The sequence below is a fragment of the Seriola aureovittata genome, chromosome 11 (assembly GCF_021018895.1).
Source record: "Seriola aureovittata isolate HTS-2021-v1 ecotype China chromosome 11, ASM2101889v1, whole genome shotgun sequence".
NCBI lineage: Eukaryota > Metazoa > Chordata > Actinopteri > Carangiformes > Carangidae > Seriola > Seriola aureovittata.
This window is the reverse complement of record NC_079374.1, coordinates 8,320,588-8,337,940: the sequence shown is the minus strand read 5'-3', so window position 1 is coordinate 8,337,940 and position 17,353 is coordinate 8,320,588. Positions and strand designations below refer to the sequence as shown.

At 40.3% G+C, this 17,353-nt stretch overlaps 1 protein-coding gene across 2 annotated transcripts in view; it reads left to right on the top strand.

The window, feature by feature from the left end:
* The window catches only part of itgbl1 (integrin, beta-like 1), a 41,964-nt gene that overhangs the window by 364 nt on the left and 24,247 nt on the right, over positions 1–17,353 (top strand). For both annotated transcript variants that reach the window (XR_008829015.1, XM_056389166.1), the window contains exons 2-5: positions 4,318–4,520; positions 11,934–12,080; positions 13,618–13,740; positions 15,141–15,281. Coding sequence is in view for 1 of the 2 variants with exons in the window: in XM_056389166.1 (XP_056245141.1) it covers positions 4,318–4,520; positions 11,934–12,080; positions 13,618–13,740; positions 15,141–15,281 (614 nt within the window). In the remaining variant the exon portion in view is untranslated. The remainder of the gene's footprint in view (positions 1–4,317; positions 4,521–11,933; positions 12,081–13,617; positions 13,741–15,140; positions 15,282–17,353) is intronic.

The following is a 17,353-nucleotide window of genomic DNA, read 5'->3' as shown; positions in this document are numbered from 1 at the left end:
GAGAGCAAGAAGGAAGAGGGAGGTGCAGAGTTTTGCTGACAAAGACAACATTTGGAGAGCACAATGTGGAAAAGTTTAGGAGTGCCTATACATGTAGTTTGCACTTGCAGTTTTTTTTGTGCAGTTTCTTTAGGCTGTTTTACTTGCCAAATTTCATAACGCCGCATGCCAAGTCACAGGGTAAAAGTCTGCTTCTTCTTCATTTTTGACATTTGACATTCCAAAGCACTCTTTAAAACTTAGGGACATTCATTTATTTTCATTTGGACACTTAGCTGACATGAAGTATAACGATGTTATGACAGCTCCCATGGTAATGGGTTTGGTGCAAAAGAATCTACAGTGGCATTTTGGCTGGAGAAAGGGTTATGTATGTCAAGAGCTTTTACTGAGCCAGAAACAAAATTAAAACATCCAAAAAAACCTAATTTATGCAAAAACATATTAGAAATAATAAATATTTTTACTTTATCATACTTGCTTTTTGCTTATATATTTAACCCTAATGCTTTAAAACCTTTGATTTTTTTCAAAAAGTATTACACTTAATTGGAATCAAGTGTGAAAATGGAAATTACGACATGAAGTCAGTCCCCAGAACTGGTTAAAATATGAATGCGAGAGATTCATTTCTGTTTATCTTGGCCTTTTACAGTGGAGCCCCCGTCAGCAGAACTGTAAATGTTGCCATGTGGATTTAAACTTAACTCAGCTGCAGAGGGGGTGTTTGCTCCAAGCAGGTGCACCATGCCTGTGTAATGATTCGACAGTACTGTGTATGTCCTACTGTGCAGTGCATGGTATTTATTGGACGAAGAGTAGCAAACACACACACATGCCTCGACACAGAAAAAGGAACAGTTCCCGAGCACTCGGGTTCACTACAGTGTTTCCCACCGACTTTCCCCATACATATCCCAAATAATCTCTAGCTTGTTTGTTTACGTCATCATAACAACTTGACGGTGTGAAAAATCATAGGTGTGAAACAGTCAGCAACGAAGGTTATGCCTTGTAACGTCAGTTTTATGAGCACAGGCGAGCAGTGCTATATGACATGTCCATGTAATGCTCAGCCCACACGACATCTGCATACTAGGCTAACAATATATTAGCTTTATTTTTCTTAACCCATTTTTTGCCTTCTAATCAACCCTGTGATCCAGGGGACAAAAAAAGCCCCCAGGAACACCACAGGTTGATTTTTGCATATTGAAAGGTCACTTGATATGCTTTGGGGGCCAGAGACCTTTTCCCATACACTATAAAAATCCTCAGCCTCATCCTCATCTTCATGTAGCCTCTATAGATTTCTTTTTATCTTAACAAGTTAATCTAAACCAAGATAAACTAACCCACACAACAGTACTGGTGGAAAAAAAACTAATTTAATGTCTTTTAAAGGTTGAAAAGTGGATAAGAAAATTAGATAAGAACAATATGGATTCGGCTCCTGCTTTTCTGATATTTCACACCATTTTAATGATACCAGTTCAAAGCAAAGTAACGTGTAACAGTGGCTTTTAATTCAACCTATTCTCAATTTGCATTTAAAGCGTTTGAAAAGCTGTTCAGTCAGATTCAGTGATGTGGAAGCGTTTCTGGCTTCGTTTGTTTTCCCATGATGTCTTTTGGATAAGAAAGTGCATGTCGGTGCTCAGGTGGCCATTAGCTTAACTCTTTTAGTTTTGATCAAATTCATTTTTGTGACTTTGCATGTGCAGTTTTGAACAAATGTTGTGAGGTGGCATTAATTGGGTTTTGTCAGCTTTTCGGTCCTTACTGTTGACTTGGTTTGTCACAGCCCTAATAGTAGGTAGCTTACTAAGCGTAAACGCAGCTCTAATATTTTCATAGATACACGCTCACCCAGTCATGATGAGGATGATGATGATCTTGATGATGATGATGACGACGTCGATGATGCTTTCACTCACATGAGGGTAGAATATTGATGGCCCTCTGCAATGAGTGACATCAACATCGAGCCCTTGCTACGTTCATTCTCGCAGGGGCTGTGTGTTATAACACACAACAGAGCACACACACAGCACACACACAGGGTGGACTAAAACCGTGCAGCAATTTCTTTCTTCTTTCCCAAGTGAGGGAGAAAAATGCATTAAGTTGCACTGTCCCCGACATAAAAGAACCCCTGTTGCTCTTAGAAACAAGAGATGGATTTGACTTACTAGTATTTTTATCACTCTGAATGAGCAGACGGGTCAGTTGAACCAACAGGGAGCACAAACTGCTCATCTACATTGCCAAGGTCAATGCCACTGACAAAGCTGTCTTAATGGATAGTAGTTTAAGGGAATCTCCTCAGTGGCTTCTTTGACAGAGCCTTGCCATAGAGGAAAAACTCACTGAGGGACTGACAGGCACACAGTTTTGAGAATACATGGTGAAATACATACATGTCTTGCTGAAACATAAGCGCCAGATTAAAAACAAACAAGAGAAAAGTCTGACATGTCTGATCTGGTTTAAGCTACAATGTTGTCTGAAGACAACTTTAATGGTAAAAAAAAGAGATGGCCAAGCAGAAGTCTCCTCAGTCATACAGTGGGTTTGGAACTCATCCTTTAAAATTCAGTTAAAAGTGTCACCAAAAATGCAAATTCATTTTCAGATGCCATAAGCAATGGCAGTTATCAGGCCTTCAACACTTAACATGCCCCACTTTCTTAGTTTAACGAAGAAACAAGCTGCAGTTAGACACGCCTTCAGTGCCAAAATAACAGAGATTCCAGGTTTAAATGTAGGAGAAGAGAGATCATCACACTCCCTGCATCCAGGTTGGGGCAGTAAGTGTGATAGTGAAGTTTGAAATGGGAAGATCCCCATTTTCTTCCATCATTGTCTTTCTTGCCATCTTCTGGATTACATTACCTCAAGTCCCATGTTGCTGAATTATCCTGCAGACCAAACAACCCTGACACCAGCAGTACAAGCTCACAGCACAGACGTAGCAATCCTAATGAAGATCAGCCGAGACTGGAGCCTCAGGACAGGGCAGCGTGAAACGGTGGAAGGCAGTCGGATTGTTGGATGTCATGTTGTCATGGTAAAGGACCAGGGCTCATGCTGATTAGCAGATACATTCAAAATTCAGTGTGCTGCTTGACAGAGAGTTTGGTCAAGCCTAGAAAGGCCATCAGCGGGTGAAGCCGGTGTGAAATGGAACTTGTCAAACCTCCCCATGACACATGGAACACACACATTCTGTATTTGATTTTCCTGGGAGTGTCAGGAACATTTTATCTGCTGATTGTTTGAAACGTGTCTACTGTTCCCCAAACTGGACAGCTGGCCAACGTCAAGAGAGGGCAGGAATAGAAAAAGAATGTCAGACAGCGCCCAAATGAAACAAATCTCACTGAGAGACCCCATGGAGTCAAAACGAAGCTCAGAAACAGCTGCTGCAGTCTGCTCCGTGTAAGGTGAAGCTGTTTCTGTGCAATTTGGTTTATTAGCTTAATCCTCCACATTCTGTTTTGTGTGCGTGTGTGTGTGAGTGTGTGTGTGTGAGTGTGTTCGTGTGTGTGTGTGTGTGTGTGTGTGTGTGTGTGTGTGTGTGTGTGTGTGTGTGTGTGTGTGTGTGTGATATAAATTCAAGCGAGGCATAAAACAATGACCCCATAGGTTGTCTACGCCAACGCCTTATTACGAGCAATAGTTACGTTTCACTGCTCTGCAACCTCTAGTGGCTGTAGTAATTATGACAGGAGCAAAGGAGGAATACAGGAGGAGGTTGTTTAACCGTGTGTTAATTATTGTAACCATGACGACTAAAGTCTTCTAACCCTGAGAAAGTACTCAAACCAGGATCTTTTGTTAAACCTACTCAGACCTTGACCATTCCACAACCTTAGCTATGTATTTATTATTGTTACCATGATGACCAAGGTCTAGTACATCTGCCGCTGATACTCTCCTATGGGTTATATCCAAGGGTAGGAACAAACAACCAGTGTGGTCTAATTGAAATGCAATTACTTTATATATATTGTTCAAATTTATATGTAAATGAAAATGAAACAGGAATGATCCTGGCTTCACCCTGCAGCTAGATACTAATAAAATGTTCACAGAGAAAAAAACATGAGTGTTCATACTAAAAACACTATAACATCTTTGATATATGAAGGAAGACATTTCTGCCACATCTGAGTGAAAACACTTTTGCTCGGCTGTGGTATTTTGTATTTCAAACAGACACAGGTGGTGTCACACTTGACCACATGATTATCCTTGACCTCAGAAGTTTCCAAAGCTGCAGAACAACTGACCTTTCGTTCTTTTTTTCCCCAGACAGGTGGGTGGTGTGTGTAAACTACACACAGAGTCATCCCTGCGCCGCTGCCGGACACCTGATGGCAAGATCTGCAGTGGGAGGGGCAAATGTGACTGTGGCATCTGCATCTGCGCGGCCTCTGATCCTGGGAAGTTCTATGGGCCTCGCTGCGAATGCCACGACTGGGTCTGCGCGGCACATAACGGGAAAATTTGCAATGGTGGGTGTACAATGATATATATATATATATATATATATATATATATATATACATAGTGAAACAACATAACTAGATGGTTTGGTTTTATAGCAAAGTGTCAAAGCTGTTATAACATCGTCCTCTGGTCTTTTATTGGCATATTGTCCAATAACAGTTTGATTGTCCAGGTTTTTTCAAATGTCTACCATGTAACTCTGCAGTTGTGTACAGGCACACAGCTCCACATATCTTCAACTACTTGGGTGTGGTCATTGGTGATGGGTCAGTAAGTGATGCAGCAGATCTCTTCACAGTGGGCTCACTTCAGAGAAGCTTGGCAAATGTGCTCTCCAGCTGATGTTTACCGTCTGTTTCAGCCAGGTGCTAGGAAGAATGGAAAGCTTAAGGGTGTAATCCAAAAACCCGGTAAATTTATTTAAGCTTTTAATATCCCGTTCGTTTGATACAATTTCAAATAAATAAACATGTACCTCATAGACTTGGAGAGGATTTAGAGTATTTAGTTTCATCTGCATTTCTGTCTTTTATGCCGAATCCGAGGGGTGCGGTATTGTGTATTTGAGAACCCATATCACCTTGGCAGCACTTCAAAGGCTTTTGGTGGTAATAGACAGCTGGTTGGTTCACATAACGTTACCAAGGCATTTGCTTTTGCTGGGAGGTAGAGCTTTGAACTTTGCCTGTTGCCTGAAATTTTACAAGTTCTCAAAAAGAATAGTGGAGGGGGCATCGACACTCAACAACACGGTGCCCCAACTTTCCAAGAACACACAATTTTGACAACAAGGCTGTTTGTATGGAGAAAATAAAGAAGTTGGTTATTTATTGAGCAGGCTGGACATAATCAGATAAGCTAATTTATTAGATAGCAAAAACTAATGCAGTCCAATACAACAGTCCTGGAGTAAATTCTACCTTCGTCAAGACAACAATGTTCAGTGTTTTGGGAGTAGATTTAACTTTATGGTCATTTTGGCTGCTGTAGTTTGTGATGTTGCTTTTGTTAGGACTGCTGTAATCTTTATTTTTGTATAATCAAATGACTACAAGTGATGAAAGGCGCTGCTTATATTGATTATCATCTGAACCTGCACTCAGTTTTATCATTTATCTTTAACAGATTGTTTTGGTTTGGACTTAGGAGATTTTTTTGAGGTGCTTATCCTGAAAGCTGTGAGAGGTTGATCCCTCTATGTTGATGTTAGGAAGAAAAAAAAAATCCTCATCTTTGTGTCCACTATGGTCACTGGGCTATGAGTGTCAGGGTTTGATGGAGTTATGTGTGCATCCAGAACAGGCCTAATGGAGATATGTGTGCATGTGTGTGTGTGTGTGCGTGCGTGTGTGTGTGTGTGCACATGTGAGGGGTAGAGTGATTTATTCGGGTAGACAAGTTGGCTGCTGTGAAGAGCTCATTATGGTTCAGCAGTCTGGAGTGAGAAGGCCCTGCTTCAGCCTGATAATGGGGTTTCACTCAGTGGTACGCAGTCTGCAAATGGAACCTAGATGCATCAGAAGAGGAATGGGTTTTCACACCCAGACACACACTGCACATGCACACACACACACACACACACACACACACACACACACACACAATGATTCTCCCAGCACAATACTCATGTGCACACACAAAACCAGCCACATACTCACACAGTTATATGTCCATGTGTATATAGGTTCCAACAATTACACTCAAAGCATATTGTGAATACACCCCCCCACCCCCCACCCCATTGCTCAATGGCCCATGCGGCATGCATGGTCTGCTCTCTGAGATCGGCAGCCAATTTCTCTCCCTGCGGCTCCCTTATCTCTGCCTCTCACAACTGCCCACTGATAAGATCCAATAGATTTTTCTCTTTAGGGATAAACTGTGTGTTTTTCCTTTCCAAAAACATTAGCTTTTCCAGCATTGACTGGTTCTCTTACCTTGGATGGCATTCATGAGACTAACATTGGGCTCTGAATTAGCACATGCCCATCCTCTTAGTCAGAGCAACAAGTCGAGCGGGACGTAGAAGCTTGGGATGATACATTATATAAATTTATGTCTGAGTAATATGGCAATATAAATCAAATAATAATATGTTTAAATTATAGGTTGAGTTGTTGTCAACATTGTTGTCATTTGGCATGTTGAAGAAAACCCAGGTGAAATAATTCCATTTAATTCTGGTTTCATTTATTTTATTTTATTTTTATTTCATGTGTAAGACTGCACAGTATCAGTCACCACAGAGCAAAAACTCCCTCAGTTCCATTGGTCTTTCCCTTTGTTGCATGGGTTTCTAATGGATGCAATCAATAGGCATGCAAGTCAACTGAACTGGAAGCTCTGTATATGTATCTGTATATAGATGTATACAGGAAACTGCCCAGGGTGTTCTTGCCTGGTCCATGCTGGGATGGACTGCATTATAGAAGCATATGGGAGCAGCACATTTACAAAAATTAGATTAGAAGAAAATGAATATGTCTCCATGGCTTTTTATTCTGAGCAACAGAACCAATAATATGTTCTTATTATGAGTTGCATTATTTTCACCAGAATAATAGTTAGCAGCACTCCTTTTTGTGATTTTGTGACATCAAGCATATCAAACTCAGAAATGGCAATTTACAATGGTACTTCCAAAAGCAGCAGCTGCTTCACCCACGTCATGAATTGTCTGCATGATGGGACTAACTGATTGGTTAACAGGATGGCAAAAAGCAGTCTGGTTAATACCCTGTTCATTTTTCTATGTGACCTGTGGACAGTAATACTGCACATTACCATCTGTTCTAGTACAATACAATTGAAGGTTTTGTAATAGACCTCAAAAATCTAGTGTTTATTTTCTAAGGATTCACACAAATACTGGCGCTGTCACTCACGTGTTTTTCCTCCCTCCGGTACGTCCCACATTGTAGCAGAGCAACGGGTTGATGACCTGGACTAACATCTGTTCACCAACTGTGCAAAAACCTTCCTGTCATTTCAGTCTGCTGTTTGTTTTCAACTGTGTTTAAACTTCCCTGCTCTGTTTCCTCTGTTCAATTCTGAAAATAAGCCACAGTACAAGAAAAACCAAACATTTGATCGTTTTTGAAGTTTTCAAGTAGAATATTTAACCCTCTGTAATAACTCCCCTGTTGTCATAAATGAAGATCAACGTGTCAAAGTTTCCACTCTCTTTTTCACAGCCTCCCCGCTTTTTCTTCCCTCATTGAATGAGCCACGTAAGATCGCTCTCCGCTCATTTCTGCTCTCTGCGTCTCTCGCTCTCTTTCTCTCTCTCTCTCTCTCTCTCTCTCTCTCTCTCTCCCTGCAAAGTGTTTACTTCTGGTTTGGGTTGAGACAGGCTGTGCTTCTCTGTGATTTACTGTATGGTCTTTTTCTATTGTCAGAGACACAGAGGGTGGCCCAGGGCGCAGCAGGCTTGCATTGTCCCACTGATAAAACACTGTGTAATCAACTTGTTAGTAATTACTGTTACAGCATTGAGTAGAATTAAACCATTATATCAAGACTGAATCCCTTAGTGAGCAATCATCTTTGAGCTCAGTCTTAATTGGAGTAAAATGAATCGTTTACTTGAATTTTTCTTTATCCAAGACTCTTAATACAGCATTGCAAAATGTTTGATCAAACGCAGGTCGGTGGCTCTGTCCCCCATCTCGGGTAACAGCTACCATCCCCCTTCAACCACTTATGTGGATTGAGGCAGAGAGCCAGGCAAGTCTGCAGTCCAGAACAATCTGTAACCGTCTGATGCTTTACGATCATGATTCTGACTATATCATATGTGTCCTCCTTACCCTATCTCAAAGGAACAGTTGAACTGGGGAGGTGCAAGCATGAGAGCGAAAAACCTGGTGGATGGTTGTTTTTGGGTTCTCTTCTGTCGGAACACATTTTAGACTCTCTACCTCTCTCTCTCTCTGTCTCTCTCTCTCTCTCTCTCGCTCTTTCTCTCAGGCTATGGGTTTTCAGAGCCTCTGTTCTTTCCCTGGCTCAGCCCCTAGCCTCTGTGCCCCCTGCCAGAGTCAGAGAAGATCCCACCCAAGGGGGTTTTATGTCAGCAGCACATAAGAAGCCAGTTTGGGCAGTGCTGTTCCACATCAAACTCCTCCAGATGCACTTTTCCATCAGTATAACATAAGCTTATGAAGTTGCTTCCAATATGGACACATTATAGACATATGATATAAACTAATCACGGGAGCAACTCGCTAATGGTAGTCTGTCCGAAGTGAATAATAGGTTAAATGCATAATTTCTGTTGATTTCCTTAAGAGAAAGAAGAAGAAGAAGAAGAAAAAAAACAGCTTTTCAGGACCCACAGTGGAATGCAGTCCTTGAGCCATTACAGCCCATTAAATTGTTCATGTATTTGTTTTTCTAGCACATATTTTGATGTGCTCTCACTTAGATATTTTGAGCTTTGCAAGGCAGTGTGTCTGTGTGGTGAGTCACCTAATGATTCCAGCGTGGGCTGCAAGGAGAAAAAAGCCTTTCAAGTCTGTCCGACTCTACTAGTAAAGGACAATTTTGACCCAGAAGTTGAGAAGAAGTTTTTCTACATTGCTGTGATCAGTAATGCTTTTTATTATGGCCATTCTTGCTATGGATATTTTGTTAAATTACTGTGTCATTGTTTTGTATGAATGGATTTGCAGTATTGTACATACCAATGCACATATGCAGGTAGAGGGGGACAAGATGTGAAGTTAGGGAGTAACAATGTGGGAATTTTTGGGGGATTTTTTCAACTAACACACACAGGTTATAAAAGATCATCTAATACTGATGTTGCTGGTGAACTGAGAAGCAGCTGAGACTGTTTAACTATTATTGAGGGAGACAAGTCTGGTTTCTTTCTCACCTTGTGCTTCTAAAGGTGCTGTAAGTACTTGTTGTACCCCAAAGGTAGACCTGATTGTTTGCACCGTATTTCCATTGTTCCCTTTAGCAGCTGGAATCTAAAGCACTAACCTGTGATGCTGGCCAGAGCGAGTTAAAAAAAATAATCTTTCAAGGTATTATGAGGTTATGAATTCACCCAAGTTGACAATTGAATGCCTTGGTGGAGAATTGTAGAAACTAGAAGGATGAAAGCGGGAGTTCCTCGTCCCGAGGACAGCACATGCAGAGAATGAGTTATTACCTGAGACAGGTGTCTCCTAGATCTTTTCCAGCGAACACGAACTGACGTGCTGTCGTTTCACGCTCCACAACCCACAGGGAGAGGAAAGCAAGTAGCAATAATTACTCAGTGAAATGAGTATCATGTTATGGGGAATGTGATCCAAACAAAGTAAGTGGGGAAATGTCATTTGGAGAGGAAACATCAACTGCAAGTAATAAATGAGTATAGAGACAGTCTCAGGAAGTTTTTAGATTTGCAGTATGTGATGTATGTTTTGCTTTATAGGTTTGCTTATAATAGAAATCTCAGAATAACACCAAGAGTTACTGAAATGTTAATGATATAAGTGTTTTTCAGAGAGTAAATTACTTTTGGCACATGCGTTTAACCAGTAATTATTAAAGATTGCTGGATTATTATGTTCCATTCAAACCTATTTCCTTGTTTATCTCCCTGTCAGTATTATACCTGGTTGATCATTAAGCAGGAGTGAGCTAAATTCAAATCCAAAATTAGCGTGCTGCATGAGTCACCGTCCTCTCCTTGTCAGCAGTTAATCATGGTAACGCCACATCACCTGTTATTACTGCCACTGATGCACCGTGTCTCCCCGACCATCATTGGATGTATCCGTGCACTGGTCGAGACCTGACTGGCTGGGCGTGTGTGTCTGTTGGGGGAGTGTAGGAAGGACCCTGACACCCCAAAGCCATGGAGAATTACGGCTCTGGGAGCACTAGGAAAGATAAACAGTCAACAGACAGCCACCTTCCCACACACATAAACTTTCGCCTAGCAGACACACAGGGGCCGTTTCATATGTCAGAGTGATTGTCAAGCAGAGATTAACCGGAACTAGTGGGTGGCCGTGACTTTATAAGTGTGTTGAATTAAGTTGGAAACACTTTAATCTAATTTTGTTTTATGGGTGAGCTATCGTCTGGTAAAAGACAAAAATAAATAAATAACTTAAATGATAAATCAAAAAAAAAAAATAATTTTTATCTTATTCAGATTATTCCCATAAATCTGTGCAGAGTGGAGTCTACAGTAGATTTTCTTAAATGCGACAGTCAAAAATTAGCAATCACTACTGGAAATTACTTTGTTTTTGATGTGTATGACTGTTTTTGTATTTTACTATGCAGTCTGACAGTGTCTGCTCCCAGAGGGGCTACAGTAAATCTGGATAAGAAAACATCTAGTGTAGAGAGCAAGTAAGAGACTGCAAGTTTATCTGTAGCTCATGAGATTTAAAAACAAATCTATTAAATGTTGAACTTTGTTAGATTTTTAAAAAAAAATCTCTATTTGTACATAGATGAAGTTCCTATTATCACAGTAGGATTTATTATGTAATTGCATTGCTTAAACAGCCAGCAGAAAGTACACTCTTAATTTAACACCTTCATTTTAACAGTTTGCATGACAACAAATATTTGAAAGTTTTTTTTTTTTTTTTTTTTTTTTAAATCAATTTATCTTCCTCAGAAGTGTATAGTCCCTGTGTTGCAGCTTTCTTTGAGGTGCACTTTCCATATTCTTCTCTTCCTGGTAACTGTTCCCGAGTGTCCCCTGAGACATATCGATAATGAGAAGAGACAGGGGACTTGCCTGCTGTTAATGACTGATGGATAGTCCTTGAAAAGGACACCACATTTACATGATGAACGAGTCAGGAAAATGATTGAATGTGACATACAAGGCCCCTTGCTGCTAAATGCAATAGGAGCAACATTTATAATAACTTGTCAACAGCCCCCATTTGCATCATATGATTCCTCCTGTTTCTCATATTGCTCACTGCGGCCATCAGAACGATGAGAAATAGTGATGCCAAACTGCCTTTGTAGGTCCCCTGAACACTTAACATGGTATTGCTCTCTCTCAGTGCTTGAAGGGGAAGCCAGTATGTCACCCTGAAATGTTGTAACAAAAAGGTTTGTATCGCAAATAAGACAGAAAAATATAATGGAAACATGCCTGCTGGCTCGCTATATGTACATTTATGCATCTCAAGGGAAATGTAGAATATTTCACATACATTAAAGAGAGTCACTTGGGAGTACAATGGGTCTGTTATAATAATTAAAAGTCAAGGGGCCAATGAATCCTATAACTCTTATTCCAGTACTCTCCTGCTCACGCAATGCCATCATATTCATTTAAGAAAACACTCATGTGTGTCCTTGTGTATATAGGGCGATTTGAAGCACTGGTGATGGGAATGCATTTCAGAAGTGATAAACGGCATGTGGTCCATTGTGTTTCCCTTTAGACCGTGGATACTGTGACTGTGGGATGTGTGAGTGCGATGAGGGCTGGTTCGGAGATGCCTGCCAGTTCCAGGAAGAGTGTAACCTACCCAGCAAGAAGAGCAAAGAGCTCTGCAAGAATCCACAGGGGGTGGTTTGCTCCAACAGAGGTAGTGCGAGCACACACGCATACCCACACACACCAACACAAATAACGAGTCTTAGTGTGCAGTTGCAAGAAAAGACACTCAAGCATGAACAAAAACCTGCGTCAGACAAACAACCAGCATTGCTTTCTCACAGACACATACGTATACACACAGCACTTACATAAAGTCAACAACTTTTTTTTTCAATAATGTCTTACTCACTTTCTTATACGTCATCAAGTCTTTAGTTGATAAATTTGTATGAGTTATTATATATTATATATATATTATATTATTAAGTGGCAATAGACAACTTTCCCCCCTAGGGTTTCCAAGTAGTATTAATGTCGGCGCTTCTTGCTGTCTTAAAGAAGAACATAATATGATTCCCCACCACACACCAAGGTCACTGTTATTTGTTTGAAAAATTTGTATCTGGCAACGAGGCTCTTTTTCTTTTGCTGGCTAGAGTTTCCACAGTTATGGTTGTCTCACTGTCCACGATTTCCCCTATCTGGGGAAAGCTACCAATAGTTACCCAGGAAAACAAAAGCATTATTCTCTATTCGTTTTCCTGTAAGGGAACCAATCTAAATGCCATTTGTGTCATTATTCTATAAACATTTCATTGTGGAATCAACATTTACTTCATAAGGATAAGTTAAAGCAAAAAAAGTTGTCAATTGTCGCTTAAATATAATTATTATTAACCATAATAAAGCCTTTACTTACAACAAGTCCACAGTTAAGGCAGATACTTGTGATCTCTTTGCTCTCACTCACATCTACCAGTATGAACAATTTCTCACAGGTACATTAAATAAAATAAATTAATGCATGAAGGAGCATCATTGGGAAGATTGACATCTTGATCTAACAATAGTGTAAGTAGCCTAAGAATTGATAATTCACCTTGGTCTTAACTCTCACAAGCCAGAGCATATTTGATGCACACAGCCCCAGTTTGTGTTTTTATCTCTGTGGACACATGATTAAGCATTAGCACACTGAAGACTCACAGTGTGAGGCGATGTCTGGGCTGAGGTTGTTTTCCACACACTGACAGCCCCTCACCCACCTGGGCTTAACCTCACCACTGGCCCGCAATGCCTCCAGCTAAATGAAGGATAAACGTGTATTTGTGTGTCTGCTTGTGAGCTTGTGTGTCTCTCTGAAAGCATGTACTGTACAGTGTGTGGCCTGTTTGAGCGTGTAGAATTGCAGATTTATTCGCAGCATGTAGTTGTCTAGCCTTCTGTCCCTATAGCGCATCATTTTTAAAAGCCCCAGCAGATACACGCACACACACACATACGCACACACACAAACACACCTTCAGTAGTCCGACAGCACTCTGTTGGCACATGATGCACAGACGGTGCCTCCAGAGCACATCTGCAGACAAGCTGGGTTCTTGTTCTTAAAGTGCACTGCATCAAAACATACACACATCCTCACTATCCACACATCCTCCTATCCACTACCTCATACTGTGAACACACAACACACATCTACAAACCTTACTCTAAACTGTGTCTAAAGCTGATATCTTCCATAGGCACCTGCCAATGTGGAAGCTGCATGTGTGACAATAAGGACAACAGGGGTCTGGTGACAGGACGTTTCTGTGAGTGTGACGACAACGAGTGTCTGGATGAGGACACTGGAGAGGTGTGTGGAGGTATGACTCGCAGCCCCTGTCTCACACTCTCACTCCTCCCCAAAACAGCACTGGCACCTCGATTTAACATATGGTTATTCAAGGACTACCCATCCTTGTCACTCTATCTTGGCTGACCTATTGAATCATGTGTTAGCTGCTACCAACGGGGTAGTTCTATATTTGAACGACTGCTTAAAGGAATACTGCCACAATTTGTTGATTTGCTGTCTGAAATTTTGAGAATATTGATGTCGATTTACTGTGTAGTTAACCCCCTCCTGAACAGCAATTGTTCAACCATAGCTTAGCAACTGTAACTAGGCACAGGGGGCCTGTCAAGTTCTCAACATGCTAATGGTGGTTTGTCTCAGATTATAGAGTTTAGGCTGTCTGACTTTTAATTGGCTTTAATTGGAAAGTGAAAGATATGAATTGAAAAAAGTAACAATAACTCATAACTCTTACCTTTAACTCTGAACTAAAAGCTAACTGGCTCTACCAGCTGCTCATTTATGTCTGGACAGATTATCAACAGGTGTCTTTTTAGCATTGTCACACAGCACTGAGTTAACCTGGCATTACATACTGTACGTAGTCATTAAATACATATTTACAGTATTTTTGTAGAGTTCTAATTTTCAAACAAGTCAGGTACAAACATTAAAAAGTCTGCTATAGAAACAGTTTCTAACTTGCTCGTGGAGTTAGCGTTTATCATCTAACTAGCTAATTTACCCGTTAGCCAGCTAGATGAGAAGATTAATAATCAAACCCTCTGAATAGTGTTAGTTCGTTCACGTCCACACAAACATTATTTCTCACATGTAGCCCTGAATGGCCAGACTCTAAATCAACATAATGCCCTTTATACAATTTGAAATGAGAAAAGATGTCAGCTGCACATGTCCATGAAGGTTAATTGGAAATTAGCATAGTTTGACCTGTCGTGTATCCTGCATTTGATGGTGTTATGCTCTAATCTGGGCTCCCCACAGGTTTTCCAGTGTGTGCTTGTCTGTGTTAATTTGCCATTCATAATATAATTCTGAAAAACAAATTATTGAGTTTGCTGCTTATCAGGTCTTTGTAAGAAATACATCAGTTGTCTTAATTTGTCAGTTTTGTCAAGCAAAACAAATAAATGCAGATACAATCAATCTTGCATGTATTGTTTGTAAAACATGTGACACGAAAATTTGATTAAAGAAATGATCATTTTGGAAAAAAGAGGGCATCTTCTCTGGTTTGGGTTGGCAAAAAAAAAAAGTTAAATTGTTGTTTTGTATTTATACGCCCCTTTTAAAATACTAAAACCTGTACATTTAAATTAGTAAGAATCTGTGAAATCTGTTTACACAACTGTAAATCTGTAGCACCTACTGATCAACTGTTGCATGTGCGTTCTGATCTGCTTCCAGGCCACGGCCAGTGTTACTGTGGAAACTGTTACTGTGCTGCTGGTTGGCATGGAGACAAATGTGAATTCCAGTGTGATATCAGCCCATGGGAAAGCAAGCGGAGATGCACATCTCCAGATGGCAAAATCTGCAGCAACAGAGGTCTGTTTACCTGCTTCAAACCAGTATACATCGCTGGTATTCTGGGATTCTAGTTTTTTAATTATTATTTATGAAATATTTAATTACTCTAGCAAATTTTAAATGTAAATATTACCATAGATTCACAAAGCAATTTAATACTTGAATAAGTATGGCCAAGTATTTTTATGTTTGTCACTACAGCCTCAACACTCATTACAATCCACCTTATCACAGTTACAATTTCAGTGGATTGTATTGTGTTGCTTGGAAACAGGAAACAAATATAGTAATGGGGTTAAGTTAATTTCCCATCTGTTATCTAAGATCATTAAGAGGAGGAAAGATACTTTTTTGGATCTGTTTTAGTTTCCAACATTGTGCTACATTCTAGAAACCTCTCTATTAATAATGTTTGTTGGGTCTTTGTTTTTGCTATTCTCATGTCATTAAGATCCTACATAATTTTGGTGGGATATGTGGTCTATGTGTGAAATATTATTTCCAATGTGGAGCTGGATGATTAAGGTTATTTCAGGGTATAGCTTCAATATAGCTCGAGTGATCCTGCTGGGTTTCAGTAAAAAGCTCTCTAAAATTAATCACAGTGGACTGGCTGAGGGTTGGCTAAGTGGTAGGGCTAAATGGTAGGCTACATGGACAGAGCCCCATCACAGAGCTGCGATTTATGGTTAAGTGCACAGCTGACACAGCATGAGCAACCATCGAGAGGCTGTTCATGGTGTAATGGCACATTGTACTCCTCTTTAGTCTAGAAAAGGGCAGGCAAAGACCAGACGATCCCAAGAGTTACTGCAGAAAACAACAGCGGAAATATGTCTGCAATTGGAAAAGGAGCAAATATGTATTGTTCCTGGTTTTGGCTCAACCTAAACACATTTTTTTATTCTTGCTCCAGTGGCTTGACACTGTTTTCCGATTCTTACAAAAGTACTGGTTATCAATCAAATTCTTTATTTACTCTTTTATAGATTAATTTAATTCTTCAGCTAAAACTAAAAGTTAGAGCAAACATCACAGCATGTACAGGAAATCTGTCATTTTAAAAGCTTGTAAATTACAGTATAATACTAATACATTTTTCATATTTGTGAGTAAATCACTAGTGTTCTGGAACTACTAGTTAGGTGAGGTGAATTATAAATGCGGAAAATGCAGCAAAGCTGTACTGTAAACTGTCAAGAACATGTACTGTCAACCCAGCTCCTGGTTTGGCAAAATGCGCCAACACATCCAAACATCTTTTTATTCTGCCCCATTCAAGTGCCAAACAATCCCTGCAAGTTAGACAATTTGCTACTGATTATAATGAGAACGGTTCTCAGTTCCCGTCCCTATGTGCCGTGCAACCATTTTGAATTAATCCTCCTTTAAAGCATTGTGTAGATAATTCCCGGTGATTATAGGCAAACGGATCAAGGAAGATGATTACATAATAGAGGGTTGATTTGATTTCATCATCCTGTATAGATGTAGAGATGTGAAGTGTTTTGTATGAGACTGTAAAATGTCTTATATATCTCTCTCTCTCTCTCTTTTCCTTTGCTCAGCAGTAACCTTTATCTCCTGCTCACACTCTGAAATGAATGAGTGAATGATTTGACTGACAGTACCCAATTGATAACTGTTTCATTCCAGCAAACTGTCAAGCCCCTCCATCTGTTAGGTTCACCTAGCCTCCTCGGTTGAGATAATAATACACTAACTGGCATGCTGTCAAAATGATAACAGCCGCTAGAGGCTAAATACGTGCATCTATATATGATTTCTTGATCAAAACAATTTGAATCAGAGATAATATGGTTGCATGAGGCACACGGGGAAGAAGCATTTCCCTTCAGTGTGGAGAGGGAGGTTGATTTTTACTGAATTTTCTAACGGCCTCCTAATTTTATAGAGTTTTTATAGAACATTTCTGAGCAGTAACTAGTGCAGGTGCTGTCATATGCTCCGGTGAAGCAAAGCTGTGACATTTGTGGCAGACATAAAAGTGCACGGCTCTAAAAATCCAGGGCTCCAGGGTTATGAGGTGGTGAGGGAGACCGAACCCGGTGCCAGGGGCCGGTCATGCG